Source organism: Perna viridis, chromosome 13 (genome assembly GCF_037379345.1).
Source record: "Perna viridis isolate PV_CMFRI_1.1 ecotype Kerala chromosome 13, ASM3737934v1, whole genome shotgun sequence".
In the NCBI taxonomy this organism is placed as follows: Eukaryota; Metazoa; Mollusca; class Bivalvia; order Mytilida; family Mytilidae; genus Perna; species Perna viridis.
In genome coordinates this window covers 18,259,915-18,278,371 of record NC_142457.1, presented here as the reverse complement: position 1 = coordinate 18,278,371, position 18,457 = coordinate 18,259,915, and the positions used below count along the sequence as shown (strand labels likewise).

The 18,457-nt window shown below is 32.5% G+C and overlaps 1 protein-coding gene across 1 annotated transcript; it reads right to left on the bottom strand.

The window, feature by feature from the left end:
• Positions 1-618: 618 nt before the first annotated feature.
• Positions 619-16,922, bottom strand: LOC148599821 (uncharacterized). Its single transcript, XM_088557374.1, has 11 exons — positions 16,860-16,922; positions 12,818-12,871; positions 9,999-10,232; positions 8,870-9,175; positions 8,265-8,621; positions 7,865-7,894; positions 6,387-6,668; positions 5,981-6,049; positions 4,642-4,768; positions 4,377-4,426; positions 619-4,056 (listed from the first exon to the last, which is right to left on the bottom strand). Exons 2-11 carry the CDS (start codon positions 12,837-12,839, stop codon positions 3,359-3,361), a joined length of 2,175 nt encoding a protein of 724 aa, XP_088413500.1. The 5' UTR covers positions 12,840-12,871; positions 16,860-16,922; the 3' UTR covers positions 619-3,358.
• Positions 16,923-18,457: the final 1,535 nt, after the last annotated feature.

The following is an 18,457-nucleotide window of genomic DNA, read 5'->3' as shown; positions in this document are numbered from 1 at the left end:
AATTCAGAATTTGTTTTTCTTTTTTTAATTGCAAATTGTTAACCTACTGCAGTACTATAGATATCTATATATAGATATTGAAACCAAACAATTTTAATCTTTTTTAACTCGGTGACTGGACGGAAAAGTGACGTGCCGGACTTTTATTGTAGCCATTTCGGAACTTTTTGTGAAAAAAAAATGGATCAACAGATCCGCTTGTTTACAAATATAAACGAAGTAGTTGTAAATTGAAAGAGTAATCAAGGGAACAAAGGTTATAGCGGTAATCAAAAGAATGTAATCCAGGGACAAAGACCAGACATGGAAAACAGACATACACAACAAAGAACATAAAGTAACTAAAATCCTACATACAAAGTAACAAAAATAAATGAGCAACTCGGACTCCACTAAAAACTGGGAGCATGGACCAGGCGCACCGGTAGGGTAAGCGTCCTCTGCTTTTCTAGAAACTCCCGCCGAAAAACATAAAAATATCGACAAACTTAACTTTTATCGTTCCTTTTGTTTACTTGTATATCATTAATTTAAATCCCAGCAAAATAATCATATGAAAAGTACGGAATTTTCCCTGCGTAATGTATGAGTTATTATTTGAATTAAAAAACTATGATGTAAATATTTCCACTTTATTTAGTTAATTAGAACGATATGTTTATTTTCATGGTCACAATGTTGTTGAAAATGAATATGTCAACGTCTAATACAATTTTCCAAATTCTTCCAGGTAAAAACAGAAATAAAGAATACTTCTCGTAATAGTCTTTCTCTTTTCTTCTCAAATATTGCCCTCTCTCCTTAAAAGGGAATGTACTTTATTGTTAATATGTGGCAGGTATACGTAAATCTACATTTATATAAAATCTCCTCTTGTGATTCAAAATATAAAATTTTTAAACGAAATTGTCAATAATTCTGTATTTGGTTTATAATATATTTAAATATTAGATGTTTTAGATTCATTTGTAACATACTTTCCATATTTATTTTTCGTGTACATTTTATATACCCCAAACTTTGCAAGTCGGGGTATACAATAATGGGAGTGTCTGTCTTCCGTCCGTACTTCCTTCCTTCCTTCCGTTACACAAGGGATATCTCTTACCTACTACTTCTCTATTACAATTGAATGGAATTGAATTAAACTTTCACAGAATCTTTATTACATGTTCCCTTTGTGTACCACCTATTTTAGATTTTGATCCGAATCAATTTGGGTGTTTCACATCGCATAACATGACTTTTGTCATTTGTGCATTTGGGAATATGGAGAACGCATTACTTATCAAATACTCCTTCTATATTACAGAAACCTTAACAGAATCTTTATTACATGTTCCCAATGTGGACCTTCTATTTTAGATTTTGATACGAATCAATTTGGGGATTTCACATAGCAAAACATGGAGCCAGTCATTTGTGAAAATAGGTACATTGGGTCCATTTCTTATCCGGTACTCCTCCCATACACAGAGTAGAATTGAATGAAATTTTCATGGAACCTTTATACCATATGCACCTCCTATTTCAGATTTTCATAAGTTATTAAATGAAGGTAACAACAAAATTACCGAACACCAATCCGATTCACAATCAAGCCATGCGGCGTGAATATACATGTGGTGGTCATATCAGTACAAAGAACAATTTACACAAAACAGTCATCACAGTCAGATTCTCGTGTTTAGTAAGAAGGCCTTTCTTGCAGGATGTCAGACCAGTGGCATATAATACACACGTGTAAAACAATAATAGGACCTGTACAGATATGCAACAACCGCGAAAGTTCAAACGCGATATTTTGAATATTTTTTCTCATAAATAATACTATATGTTACCTGCAACTTCCGTTTGAAAAAAAAAACGTACCCGATGTCGGAAATGAATTTTCTTTCCTGTCATTCAGTTTTTTGTCTGACCTTAGCACTACAAATATTGATAAAATCTAATTATATCAGTAACTCTAACTTAAATCTTAGGGTTTATTAATGGAAATAGTGCGGGAAAATTTTCCAGCCATTTTTCCGTCGTGCATTTCAACTAAATTTGTAGAAGTACTGTAAGTTAGACAATCTAAAACAACTTTTAATATTAGAAAATGAACTTCTTATTTTAGAAATTGTTTTTATGTAAGAAATTTATTTCTAATACTAGAAAACCCAACAATAATGTTTAGTATTAGAAAATAAATTTCTAGTTTTAGAAAAGAATGTATTTCTTATTTAAGAAAATACGACTTTTTTGTCCACTTGTCACTGCTATTGGAAACCTTGGTTATTGGTTAATTAATTACATTTATACTGACTACAACATATGCTGCGTTTAGGTTTTATGCTCCATTGGAGTCAGCTAGTCATTTAGAAAAGATACATTAATGTGTTTCTACGTTTTTTGTTTATTTAAGAATTAGATTTCCTTTTTTTCTGAAGATGTGCCTGAAAAATGGCGACGCTTGGAAAACTCGTGATTACTAAGCCGTTCAACATGGTAAAGCAGTGAAATTTGAAATTTACCTTAGTGGAAATGTATCAGAGACATACTGGTTCTCAATATGAAGACACATCGTAATTTCAGATAAATATTAGGATCTAAATATGTCCGTTCAGGTAATCATGTCGGCTAAGCTCAATCATGCGTTTGGTTATCTATCTTTTTTCACAAAATTGCGTAGGAAAATTATCTTCGTATATAAAATTGTGAAATTTAGATGATGGCACCATTGCTGATATGAAGCGAGACATCTCTACCAAAAAAAAAAAAAAAAAACCAAACAAACAAAAAACAAAACGACACAAAACCCCCCCCCCAAAAAAAAAACCAAACAAACAAACAAACAAAAACAAACAAACAAAAACAAAAACAAAAACAAAAACAAAAAACAAAAAATACCGTTCGACCTATTTCCATAAGTTTCGTCCCTGGCCTGTCAATAGCCGTCCAATACGGACATTACAAGCTAGTAGTTTATTAATTGAAATGTCGGAACAAGTGTTACATTACATGTACTTGATGTTTCCCATTGATTCAACCTTTAAATTAACCAGAATATTTGTTAAGAAAAAAATTGTCCTTATATAAAAAAAATGTAATACATTTTAAAATAGAAAAAAAAATTAAAATACTTTTTTTATGTATATATAAAGGTCTGAAAAATTCCCAACGATGTTAGAACTGTCAAATTTGCGATGCAAATGTTTGGTCCTTTCAAAAATAATCAACCGTAGGAATATATGTATTCATGTTAAAAAATGTCAGTTCGAAATCGTGATCTAAACAGATTCAGTTTTTCTCTTTTGATAGCACGAGATTCTAAATATCAAGTTTTCAAACGCTGAACCATTAGATTCAAAGTTCATCAGATGTTTATTAGAGGATTAATTGCTTTCTCAAAACCAACGTTTTCAAAAAGGGTGTCCGTTGAAAGCACCTTTTTGGTTGCAGTGGCTCTACTTATTTTAACACTTTGTAATTTTTTGAGCTCTCGAGTGAGTTCCTTGACTTTCTGAACCTTTTCACCCTCAATATCTTCCTCTGTTTTCTTGATTACATTTTCAGAAATCTTGAATACTTCATTTATAAAGTACTTTCCTTCATTTGAAATAGACTTTACCAAAAGTCGAATCATATCTTTAGCCTGTTTTTCCCGATTACTCACATTGTCGAAAACGAAGCAACGATTTTCGCCCTTAGGTAAATTGTGAAGATTCATGAAGCTTTGTATACATTCTTCTGCGATAATTGTCCTATTTTCGTCAACTTTTATTCCGATAACGAGATAATCCGTAAAGTCTGAACCCAGAACATGTTCGTAAGTACGAATTGTGTCTTTTATCTGACCGATTTTCGATACATCAACTAATAGGACAAACACATGAGGTCCCGGTGAAGCTAATATAATGCATTTTGCTGTTTTCATTCTTTTAGAATCATTGTCATCTTCTTTTCTAGGCATGTGACAAAATCGGAAAACCCATTCACTGTAATCTTGAACAGAGTCGATGAAACTTTGACATGTTTGATCACAGGTCTCATCCATAACAATAATTCTGTAATCTACAGGAAAATATTCAAATTAGAATATTTATAATTTACATAGCTTTCATATGATATCAACGTGTTAAGCTTATGAGTCAAAACGAAAGACATGACCTAATATTTCCAGTAGATTAGGATATCTATCTGAAAAGTATGTATCTGAAAAATATTTTTAATAATTGTGTTGTCCACTCTGACGTGTGCTGTATAACACACACATCAATTTACAATAATTGACAATAAAAGTTTTTCAACAAAGAAGGTTCCTATCTATCGAAATTTTCTTATTATAATATTTGATCAGTTCTGTTTTACAAATCATAAAAAATATGCGTTACCTGCAATTTTTTCCATCCCATGAACTGACATTTTCCGTAGCAGGATTGGTCTGAAGTACAATTCAAAATTAGAGCATGACCATTGATTTTTTTAGAAAAAAAATTCCTGTTATGTCAACTTTATTTGTCAATTTCATACAAATTTACAAAAATATCATAAATTACGTTTTCATTTTCAGACTTTTTATATAGTGACGTCTTTTAATCAGTTGCAAGTAAGTATACAAAAACTAGTGCTGTTTCGTCATAGTAAATAATATAATACCTGGCTATATTTTTCCAAATTATGCTTGGACCACACAACTGTTGAATGAAACGCATGTGTGTTGATACAATAATATCTGATGACGGTCTTCTAATGCCTGATTTGGTAATTCTAATAACGGCGTTTTCTGTAAGTAAGTTATTCAATTTGCGTATATACAATTTTATATTACATATACATTTCCTTAAATCTAGTGTAGTAGTAAAATAATAGAAATGTCAAACAAATCAAATATATTTTTATATGAGATCATGTGATAGTTTTCACATATCGGTACAAAATACCAAATCTGATACTTTTGTTAATGAAAAATTCAAGTACATGGCATATACGTGAAAACAGGAAACAGAGACGATCTACATACACAATGTAGCGAACAGAAAAAAAAATGCAATTATATTTAAAAAATAAGGGGGAAAAAGACCATATACAAAATTTTATGGGTATAAAGGTGCTTGTCAAAACATTTTTCGTTAAGGATTGAATGTTTCATTATTGTTGCTTCATCGGCGTGTACAAGCGTTGACTGTAGCACATTTTCATGTCCAAATTGTGCAATCGGTCATCGCTTTTACATGCCCGTGAAATACCAAAATGAAACATTCAATCCTTATAATTACATTTCATATGTTTTTGTTATTTCATTTTTATAACATTGTAGATATACAAAGAAAAAAGACAATTCACGGTAATCAGTAAAAGTAGTCCAAATAACTGAGGGCATGACCTATATCATTGAAAGTTCGAAGATGTGTTTCATCGACCCATGTAACATCACGAGTAATACCGATTCTTCAATGAGAATAGCGTATTTGAATGATTCTTGATATCAGTATTTCAAAGTATAAAAAGTGTCCATAATTTATGAAACAGACATCAGTTTAGAAAATAAACCATCATGTCCGCACATGTTGTGGCATTATGCGTTCAAGTGTTACAGGACAATATTAACTTGAAGCCTGGTTAATATTTTCGTTCCACAAGTTTCTCTCAAATATAACCCCGGGTCACCAGTGACGTCTTCTGTCTTTTGATTGGCTGAGCGAATATGACGTTATTTTATTTACTTCTATACGTTCTAATATTCAAATATAAAGAAAAATACGTCTAAGTATTTTTCAAGTTATTTATGTTATCCTCCGATATATATGCACAATTATAAAGTTAATTTAGATAATCTCATCTTTGTTTTTATTTAATTTCATCAGCGGCAATTTACTCACATATTGTGCATATCCGTCACTGGTGACCTGAGTCTATGTTTTCAGCGACCCTAGGGTCGCTTGTGATATTGACCAGGGAACCAGATTACGGGACAATATAAATTCTACCGAATTACCTTTGTCATCATCTTCAGCACATAGTTCGAACTTCAAGGCAAATTCTTTTTCAATTTTGTCGATGGTATCTAGAACGTTTATAAGAATGGTAATCACAGGAATGATTCTTTTTTGCTATTGGCAGTACACAAATTGCTTTTATAGAAGAATGAATTTACCATCATTCAGTGTATAAGAAACGACATAAAGTCAATTTCAAATGAATCATTTATAATTTGAACAACTCACCAATAAATGTGTTCTTCAAACATGTATGCTATAGTGAAAACACGTTGTAACTAAAAAAAACTATCGGAGTTAGGCTTGTCAAACCTTTATCATTCAACTTTATTTCAAAATAAATTTAACGCAATAAGTTTTACCCGTTTGTGTAGCGAAATTATCTGAATTTTAGTCAATTCGTACCTGATTGAGATTCGCATTTAACACACCGTGATTTATTGATCTTTAACTGGGATCGTTTCTCGAAAACATTCATAAACGCCTGAAGTACAATGGCGTCACACCAAACATACTGCAAGAAAAGATGTGCTTTCTTTGAAAGTGTCTTGGTCTCACTTATTTCCATTCGTTGTTGTTCATCCTCTGTTCTATTTTTTATGTTAGCAAATGTTTCGTTTATTATATCATCTTCAATTTCGTCTAACACATCCTGATAGTTGTCACGAATTGTCGTGTAGAGACAATCTAAAATTCATAAGATGACATTTAAGTAAGAACTATTGAATACTAACAGCGTGCTACAATATTTCGAAGTTTATTTCGAAAGTTTTAATCTGTAATAATAATGTATGTGTGTATAAATTATGAGGGCAATGAAGATAAAGGTAGCATTAAATATTATTCTTGCACAAAAAAACAGATGTCAATACTTTTCAGATTGTGTCTTGTATGGGATATATATATAGGGAATGCTTTCTAACTTTGTTCTATAACTTACATAAAAAGACGTTATGATCTTATCCCTGCAATGCTTAATACTATTTAGGGTCTGGTTTTGGACGTTGTTTCAGTCGACCAAAACTTTGAATGATAATATATCCTTGAATGAAATGTAAGGGCAATATTAGTAAATCAAGTATAAAGGAATTTACTACACGTAGATAAAATGTCATTAATCATAAACTTTTGCGCTAAATGTTGTGCCTTATATAGCTCCTTCCTGAGTACACGTCCCACTCTCCAATTCTCATTACCCATCCCTCATTGCTCCATTCCATATACTTAAGGGATCATTCCCCATTCTAAATAACATCACCAAAGGTTTATCTTTACTCATTATCAAAGTACCTAATTAATACCAATTACCGTGCTTCACGCACTATTCCCCATTTACTGATGCCCCATCTGCAATGTACCATTCCCCGTTGCCTTTAAATTTAATTTGATTTATTCAACTTTCAAAAAATTTCATTTTGCTTCCATAACTTCTTATAGTCGATAACGACAATGCATCTTCAAATAAGTTTGTTGTAATTACTAGTTAGTTTGTGAGCGGGTAGAAAAAAACATTTCTGAAAATATTGGATCAGGTCATTTATTGGTCATATTAGCATTACTTTTAATCATTGATGTATTTAATGAGAACAGCTGAATAATGTCAGTTTTGTCTAACTCACAAATCTGTAGTAGCGATATATTATTAAATTGTATTAAGGAGGTAGACCTAGGGTAAGGGATACAACTCTTAAAAATCATCGGAACATTTGTATTCAGCATTTTACATCAATCTTATATAAGCATCTAATTAACTTGTATTCATTTTATTCTGCTTCAAACGAAAGCTTGAAAGACTTTGGTGAAATTGAATATGATACAAACATATCACTGATTTCATGAGTGGTATGTGTCCCTTACCCTAGGCCTACCTCCTTAAATCTCACCTGAACATTTTCCATTTACATTAGTGACATCTGTAATAAGGAAATGATAACAAAATATTATTTACTGGACGTTTTGAGGTTTCAAAAATCATTAAACGTAACAAAATGATAAGCAAGATTACCTTCATATAATTTCATTAGTTATTTATATTTCGATTTTTTACTACATGTGTAATTTAAATCAACTTCAACAGGGAAGAAGAACAAGTCAACATGCATGCATACAAAGATAAAAGTGCATATACTTGATTAGTTGTTTTGCAGTGCACACGATATAATTTCTAACTCAAAGACATTCCACGTTGAATTTCATCAAAATGAAAAATTACAAAATTGGAAACTACTTTAAGTAATTATAATAACAATAATAATAAAAATAGTGCACATATAATGCATGTACCTCGTGGTGGCATAGTTACTCTTTTGATTGTCATTGTAACTATTGCATTATTTCCAAAATACTTCAAAAGATGTACGTTACTATCAAACAGTCTCTGCAGTAGGTTACGCGTAAGTTCTGTGTCTGACCCTTGTATAATTGACATGATCTTCTCTGGCTTTGTAGAACGAATAAGGAATATTACAGAACCTTCCCTTATAACCATTATGTTGCTATCAATCATATGTTGAATGACCTCTTGCATATGACCCCTATCTTCTAAAACGTCATTAAAGTGCTCCCGGTTATGGTGAAGTGCATGTAAATTAATTTCAAAATCGCACGGCGGTAACTCTGGCTGGTTGACCACCCTTCCCTCTAAAATAAAGACATATATATTCAGCAAATTTACTGTCCTGTCTTGTCTTTTAATTAACCCAAGTGAAATTTTTTTTTAATTTTTCATTATATATTTATCAATTAATACACAAGGAAGTTGAACATGTTCATATTTTATTTTTAAACTTTCGCCAAGTGAGCATATGGTGTATTCGTATTTTTTAAATCAGCAATATTGCCAATCATGTAAATATTCTTTTTATGTTTCTTCAAGAGAGCAGGTTTACCTCCTTGACCATTTTGAAAACATCTCAAATCGTCAACCAGGTTGTTATGACCTGTTTCACAGAGTATCTGAATCAGATGAGGAATCCAGTCATCATTTTCCTTGTCAAATAGGATTTGCATCATTTTTTCTCGTTTTTCTTTTTTTCTTTCTGTGTCATCAATTGCATCGTGATCGTCAATGTCAATAATGTTTCGCTCAAATAACATATCTGGAACACCCCTCGATAAATCTATTTCGTGGCAAACGAGGTGAGTGTGGTGCTCAAGTGTATGTCTTTGTATATCAGTAAGCTGTTGAATGGCATCTACAATAAACATGATCCTGTCTTTAAGAAGGTTTACACTACATATAATATATTAATATAAAACTGGTAGGATGCACTGGCATTAGTGCAGGTGATGTTTCCAGAGTTGACTCAAAGGTATAAACTAAACCGAATAATTCTGAAGTAACTATGAAATTTTACAGTCTTAATTACAAAAGTGGGTTGTTTTTCAGATCATTGAGAGACTCCTCGATTGACTGCTTAGAAATATGAAGAGAACGCAAATAGAAAAATGTTCATTACAATACGTAGACACCCTTGCATTGCACAAACGTCTAAAATATACCGTTTGCTGCCAAAAGTATTTAACAAACTCGACTAGTTCTTCTGTCTGCCGTATATGCATCTTTTGTCTCGGCAGAAATGGCTTTCACCTTGATTTGAGATATACATAAAGGTACTTGCCCTTGTTTGTCGTAAAGAGATTAAGATAGGAAAGAGTTTTCCTGATCGATGTCAAATGCTCGCGATAGGCTTTGAAGATGTTTACAACAGAAAGTTCCTACATGTTTATGTTTACGAAGATGCTCCAACATCAAGAAGGAAAAACATAAATTATACTATAATCTTCGAATTTCTTGTATCTTATAAAGTCTCTTCTCTATCTTCTCTATGAACAAGTCGGCAAACAAGTGTCATTGAATAGACAATATGGAAACTATAAACTGCATTCAATATCTCCTCTTTTATGACTTTTGAGTACAAACATAATTTAAGAATAAAAAGCATGGTAAAGGTTTTCAATACTTTAAAATGAAGCATACTTTACCTGGACCGACCAATTTATCGGGTATTTATCGATTTATTTTTTTTAATGTCTGAATTATTAAAGTGCAGAATCTTTTTCCTTTTCGTATTAATCGTTTCAACAGCTTATTCATCTTTAGGTTTGTGTGTGTAGTCTCTATAACACGACAGTCAATTTCTTCAAATGCTCCACAGTTGAAGGCTAGTTCACTCAAATTTTCGACAGACATGTTAAGCTGGTGTTTGAAGTATCTGAAGAATTTTTGAATTATTTGTGGGCTATCTATATCTGTAGAAAATAATATATAATCAAATTATAAGGGAGAAAAAGACATCTTCAGAAACAATGTCATGGCATTACAGGGAAAAAAGTCTTCACCCGTCTTCAAAACCAATTCAAAGTATTTAAAATATATGTATTTGTTCACGTTGATTCTACAAAAAATAATATATTGAATATTCTTTACTGTTTCTGATTTTTCTTAGAAAAAAATCCAGTATGTTATTCAATTTTATATTCAAATCCTGTCTATATTCAATATATAACCGGAGACGAATGTCAAACGAATATCGAACAGAAAAAAATCCTGGTTGACATACAATTTGATATTCTAATGCGTTCTATATTTAATATATAATCCGGAAACGAATGTCTAACGATTAACGAACAGAAAAAAATCCATTTTGATATTCAAATTGATATTCAAAATTGTTCTAAATTTAATATATAACACAGAAACGAACGTTAAAAGAATGTAGAACAGATAAAAACAAATGTTTGATATTTATTTTATATTTATTTAGAATTTACAAATAAGATTAACTAGAAATAAATATCAAACGAATGTAAAACGATAAAATGTAATCGATTGGTATTCAGTTTGATATTGAAAATATCTAATACGAATATATTTTTCTTGCCACACAAAAATTATTTTGTTTTTATTTTTATTCAATGTTAAATTAATTTTTTTTCTCAAAAATATCCGAGCGCCCCCCCTCCCCAATATAAAAATGGTCGGTGCCTTGTACTTGATTGAGGCATAAATATTACACATGTTGGAGATGTTGGTGTATTGCTACTATGACAGAGTAATCAAGGGAACCAAGGTAATATTTACTAGCAAGTCAAACGTCCTGTTTCTTCTAAATATATTTTAAGTATAGGTATGTCGCGGAAGAAAGTATATAATTTGTTTCTTTAATTTCAAGTGCATTTTGGTAGACCATGTGAAAATAATCCTTGACAACTTTTCAATGTTCAGATACAATGCAATTTGCGTATGGGTTGTTAAAAATGTCATAAAGCAGAATAAGCTTCATACTGTCAAAACAAAGACGAACGTTGATTGACTTTTCAACTTAGTCTTGTACTACAGTATTTATCATTAAATGAAAAAAAAATTGTAAGTAAAGTAGCGGACATTTTTGAAAATAGAGCACCCCGTTGTCTGGCAACAAGACTCAACATTTTGTGAAAATAATGCACAGTTACATCGTCGAGATATTTACTACCACGATTGAATGATTGCTAATGCTGAAGTATACTAAAATATATTTTGAATCATTAAAACCCCACCAGATGTTTTTCGCTCACTGCTAAAAGTCGACATCACTTTTAAAAACAGAACATCCTCCATGTCCAATATGATATTGATAATTCCCGAATATTACAAATGTGCATATGTTCTTAATGTCCCAAGGTAGCTTATTCCTCTATTTGGGAAGCTGAGTTTGATATAAATTCCCCTACCACCAGCATGTGGCATTGTGTAAAGAGTACTATGACGTTATAACATTTTGATTAAGAATGAATTAAGAAAATAACTGTCACCCATTGCAAATTACTCTTTGTTGATAACAAAGGCTTAAATCTTGGTCGTAAAGACAGGAAGAACCAATAGCAGGAACTCAAATCGTTTCGAAAGTGATTAAAAAGCAGTTTATATACCACTAGAAATAAAAATTATCAAAGTTTTTTTTTTTTTTACTTTTTCTGAATAAACTGATGGGCGTAGTGTTAAACAGCTAAAATACAAATCCCAAATATGTTGATCACGCTTCTGATACGTTTGCAATTACCAACTACATCTAGAGATTCCTTCAACATTTGGAGTTAATGAGGTAGACCTAGGGTAAGGGACATAACTCGTGTAGTCAGTGATATGTTTATATCATATTCAATTTTACCAAAGGCTATCAAGCTTTCATTTGACACAGTATGAAATAAATCTAAGTTACTTTGATGCTTACATGACATTGATATAAAATACTGAATACAAACGTTCTGATGATTTTATATTTCTTATTGTTTTTCCTTTTGATTAAGATTATACACTTACTTTCGACAAAAATTGACTGTTTCGACACGTGACGTTTTTATTTTTATTTTTTTACTTTTTTCATAAATTCTTTTCTATATGCTTTGATGTACTGTGATAGTTCTATTGTTCGTAGGGTTCAAATTTTCGTGGTTTTCGTGGGTAGGCAAAACCACGAAATTTGGTTCACTAAGAAAAAGAGATTCTCATTGATGTGTGTACGGAAAATCTCAAAACCACGAACTCAAGAACTCACACATTTGTATTTCTTCCCTAATCCACGAAAATCAGTTTCCACGAATTAAAGTACTTTCAATGATCAATTGTCCAAATTAAATAGGTTTGGGGAGGCCTTGCTCTCTTTCTGTATATTTTAGTGGTTTATGAAACAAAATTGGTAAATAATAGACTTTTTAAAAAAAAATTGTTTCATATTAGCTATAGGAACAAACAAGTTTGGTATAAGGATGTGTCCATGTAGAAATTGTTTTGTTTTTATATCTGAAAACATAGACAGAGATATATCATATAGGTTTTTCACATACATACTTACCCACTTCTCGTTCGCCATGCATACTCTAATTCTTACATATGAAAGACTTTCTATCTGTAAGTAAATTTATTACATGTTTGCATTTTGCCTACGTCACACATTAAAGGATCGCCTTGCCGGAAGAGCTAAGGATACAATCCGGCATAACTCTTATGCCTATGTCACACATTCACGGATTGCATCGCCGGTTTTTGCTACGGATTAAACTTTACGGATGACCCCTGAAAATCCGGCTGACATTGTTCAATACGGATCCAATACGATTGAAGGACGTTGGGACTACGGATTTGGACGGACCCACCAAGGACAATTCAGGAAAATGGCTATAATTGATACGGAATGACACGGTACAATACGAACATAATACGGTTTAATACGGATGGATACGTGTCAGGACGTATTTGCTACGGTGAAACAACGTTTTGCTACGGTAAAGGTAAGGGTTACTACGGAAAACCACGTACTTACGGAACATTAAAGAACGCCCTCCGAGGTGAGGTTCCCTTTACTACAACTACAAATATATCATTCAGTAGTTCTGATGGCTCTCGTCGACGCTGTTTACAAATTTCGATGGATGATATTGGTGCATAAGGTGGATGCTCTGACGCTCAAATCGGGAATCAATGTGATTTGAAGAAATATATTGAAAGGGGATTAATTGTCATGCCAGCTGCATAACCTCTGCCAGGTGATGAAAACCAAATGAGATATTATATAATTTCAGACGACGCCTTTGGCATGAAGAGCTGGCTTATGAAGCCTTTCCCCCGTCGGGGCCTTGCCAGTGATAAATGGATTTTCATCTATCGTTTACCTAGACCTGAAGAGTATTCAAAAATGCCTTAAGGTGCTTTTTACAGTTACATTTAGGCACACTGCTTCGCACATCAAGTTACCCCCGTCAAATTGGGAACACTGAAAACGAAAAGTGGATATTTGGTGGATATATTGTTTAATGTAGTTAAGCATTTCTACAGACAGATTAATATATGTAATGGTAAACAGGTGTGATTTAAATGAAGAATAGTATACGAAAGGTTTCAGTCCTCTGCCGTATTAGGTTTTCTTCTCAGTATCAGATAGCTGATTTTCAAAATACCTTATTTCACACGACCTTTTGGAACTAAAATTACGAGAGAATGAATAAAAAAGGGTCTTGTATTTTTACCTTTTTCTACCTACTCCATGCATGCTTTCATTCTGTGGAAGTGTCTTAGAGTCTAATATTTTATAAAACCTAGTATTTGGCTATTAATTTTGTAAAGACACCACTGATTTGTACTAAAATTCAGTAATATTTTTTAAGTATGTTACCATGGCTGCTGGATTTTATAACAATAATATTAATTTTTTTCTGCACACACCAAGGATTTCAAAAACATGCATTTTTTTAAATAACAAAACACTTGAAATTTCTGTGCAGACTGCCTCAAAACTGCTTTATATCAACAATATGAAACCAAATTTTCAGAAATGACCCAACCGTATTGTACTACCTTTAAAATCCTGGCAAATAGATTCAGATGTTTGTTGTCAGTCATGAACCAAGAGCCAGATACAGTTCATGTAATTGTCCTAAACTGTGTTTGCCTTCACAAACATCATGTGGGCGACATATCTTGCTGATCATAGTCCTCTTAGGGATGGAAATAGTATTTCAAAGTATTTTCAATAGTATTTTCAAAAGACATTTTGTCTGTTCCAAATTACATTAAGATCTGACATAATTGGAAATACTTTCATTCACTTGTATTACTGACTCACCGTCGCAGACACCTAGTTCCTCTGCTTTTTGTCTCTAGAGGACATTCTTTTTTTTTGTCAGTCAGTTTATAGGCCGTGTTATGAAATTATTGTACCGTGTCATCACAGTATTGTACCGTGTCATGCCGTATCAATTATAGACATTTTCCTTGGTGGGTCCGTCCAAATCCGTAGTCCCACCGTCCTTCAATCGTTTTGGATCCGTATCGAACAACGCCAGCCGGATTGTTCGGCGTCGTCCGTGAAATTTAATCCGTAGTAGAATCGGCAATGCAATCCGTGAATGCGTGACCTAGTCATTATACCTCAATAATGTATATAATTGTAAAGTCAAGTGCGCTTTGTATTTATTCCTGTTTACTTGGCTATTGATTATTAAAATCTCAAAGATTTCCCGTAATATTGAACAGATGCCAAAGTTGCTAACTTCTATTAAACTGTTTTGTTGGTTATTCCTACTGGAAAAGGAAAATGATTGCTTTGTTCATGTTCTTAGTAATCATTCAAACTTGTGAATGTATGAATCGATTTGTAGACATGTAGATTTGAATTCACTTTACGCTAATTTAAGTCACGTGCAGGTCCAGGTGTTAAAAGAATAGGCCTGCTGCAGCGCTAAGCTTGTCGTAAAAGGCGACTAAATAGTGCTCAAAACACTAGCCGGGGGCTAGGGCGCTCTGCCCACAGTGCAACTGGGATGTGTGCCCCAGGTGGTGGAATGGGGTACCCCTGGCGTGTTACATGCTGGGGTTGTCAGGCTATAATACGGAAAACCTGACCGCAAACCATAGTGGTGCACCATGTTGGGAAAAATACCACGTTCCTCGCACGTTAAAGAACCCTACTGTGGTATTCTCCCGGAGTAGGAACCATAGGGCTCCGCCACAGGAGGTTAAATTGCCCCATCCTACCCACCTCTCCATATTTCTAGTGGCAATCAAAATTTGTCGACCCCATTGTCCTTGTGTCCCATCCTTTTTTCATTTCATCATCATTTCATGTTCATTTTATCATTAATTTCATGTTCATCGTCTGAATATAGCTGAAATATTGCTGCTCGGACGTTAAACCCCAACAAACAAACAAACAAACAAACGCTAATTTCATGTTACATTATCAAGTTAATTTTTCGATTAACGTAACGTGAAATATTATTGTGAACGTTACATTAAATCAAAGAGAAATTCACGTGAACAGTAGTTGCTTTTGTATAGCATTCAACTGAACAGACCATTTTTTGTAAAAGATCATCTAAATATTCTTACGATGTCATTAAGATTTAACTCCATCGACAGTGATCATTTTTTTTCATATATTCAAATTTAAACGACCTTAGGGACATCATAAATGTTCTTTTGACACTGGACGTACCAAAGTACATCATTATCTATATATACCAACCAATAATTCAACACGTGCATTATCAATCGATTTTGTAAATTAAGATAAAGGAGTATTTTGTTTTTATAAACTTAAACTTTTATAAATATTTTATTCACTGTTAAATTTCGAGCATTATATAAATTCTTTCCAACCAGAAATTGTTAGCTAAGTTTCCAAGTCGGTAAAAAAACTAAAGTAAGATTAGCTCTTTCAATAGTCTTAGTTTGTGAGCATTTTGTACAAATTAACATCGTGCCACTTTATCAGTGACTGTGCATATTACTAGTTAGTAGACAAAAAGTAGTTTTTTTTAAATACGCTTGGTGGCCTTAGACATATACATTTCGATATGGTATCTAACTACTTTTGAATGCTTGTTTCGACATTCTGGTTAATGCTCAGAGTTTTGATGGAGTCAAAGTTGCTCATTTACTCCTTTGTCTCATTGTACGTGTTATTTTTGTTACCGTGAAAGTATCATATTTCGTGGGGAATCAAATTTCGTATATTTTTTTGCTGATTTTTTAATTCATTTGTAAGATGGAGTTGCCAAATCCACGAATTCACGAATAAACGAACTAACATTTCCCCTAAACCACGGAAATTGGTACTATTGGTACTCATGAATAAAAGTACTTTCAAATTATTTCATTTTCTTTGTTACATTGTGTGTTTCTGTTAACCCTGTCCGGTCTTTTTCCTTGTATTCTTTTTATTTTTGTTTGAATCTTGGTTCCCTCGTTCGCATCAATAAGTGAACATTTTTTTTTACATTAACTATATTTACTATCATTATCGGAAAACAATTTGAAAGCAAACAAGTTATGTTATTCGTTTTCGATTTATTCTATTAGGATAAGATGTATTTTACTTATTTAAAAAAGAAACTCACCTCAGGTCCGTAGACTGGCTGAGGGAAAATATGAAGTTTTGAAGTATTTGTGACGGTTAAATATGAGATAATAACAAGGAAACATTTTTTTTTATAAAAAAAATATCACAAATATAAGGAATACACGGAAATTGTTGTTATCCCTTTTTAATCATATTGTAAAGATCATATGATTGTATACCACCCATGGGTTAATAATGCAATACACTTTTTTTCCGCGTTAGGTCAGCAACACAAATGGTTATCATTTTTCAAGATCATTAAAGCACACAAGGAAAGAAATCATAAATAAGAACTATGCTGGTTTCTGTTAACGTGCAAACAATCATTTGACAATAAACAGTTAATCAAAAGCAAACTGAAGATAATTAAAACCGATTTGAGTTTAAACTTTGTCGTCGTCCAGCATACCATGATTTTTTTTCTAGTTGTATCACATTCGATCGCTCAAAAACAATTTTGCCAAACAGTACAGAAATTGAGACATTTTTGTTAAAAGTAATTTTCATTTCATTGAAAATATCAACTGACTGTCGACAGTATTTATCTACGTCCGTTAACTTGGTTATAACTATTTGACTTGTTTACGACATGTAGATTTCTACTGAGTTATGGTTCATTTTAATATGAGAAAACGTTGTTGTGAGAATGCCATCACTTATATTTTTGGATATTATTTCCTAAGGTATAGTAAATTTTTAGATGAGGATTACTTTTAGAACTGTTGACAAGCACAATATAGTTTTTCCTTGACAAGTACAATCCATAACCATCAAATATCAATTAGTCCTTTGGTCAGATAACGAAACCCCCTGATTTTTAAGACCTATAATGTTTGATTGATGTGTACATTAGAGACATAATCCGCATGTTTGCCAAAACAATAAGTGCAGCGTTGTAATTTTGCTTCCATCCAAGTAAAACAAATTGCTTCATTAACATAAATGGTTCCTAAAGAAAATCATAATGTAGGTAACAAAAATGCCTTATTTCCGTTAAAAAATATTTGTTACCACAAAAACCTGCAACATAGGCAATTTTCTCAGATTTTCAATTTTTTTTTTGCAATTACACGGTTTATTTTCTTTGTTTTCCCATCAAAATGTGTTTATTTTTTCCCAACAATGAGATATAAATTATACCAAAAACACTGAAACAATTTAATTGTCGTTTAAGTGGCCAGTCAAACGCACCCTTCGGATGTGGGCAAGATCATCGTTTAATGAATGACACAAAATATGCATGTAAACTAAATATACCACTCACAGCTGTATTCGACATATGTATATGATGGCGATGTTTGTAGGATAAAAAAAAATATTTATGATGCTTACTTTTTAAAGGCCATATAAAATGGCCAGGGAAATATTCATCTTCTTCACAAAAAAATTGTTAAACATGTAAACAGGACATGTAGCATTGTACACGTAATGTGTGCATGCTTTTGGTAAAAAGTATAAAATCATAACTACCGAAAATTGACGTGTGTAAGACTAAACAGTAGTACACTCCGATGTTGTCCAATAATGTCAATGCCATTAAGTACTCAGAGTGAAGGGTGACCGAAATTTCTCGGATTACCAGGATGTTTGACAAAA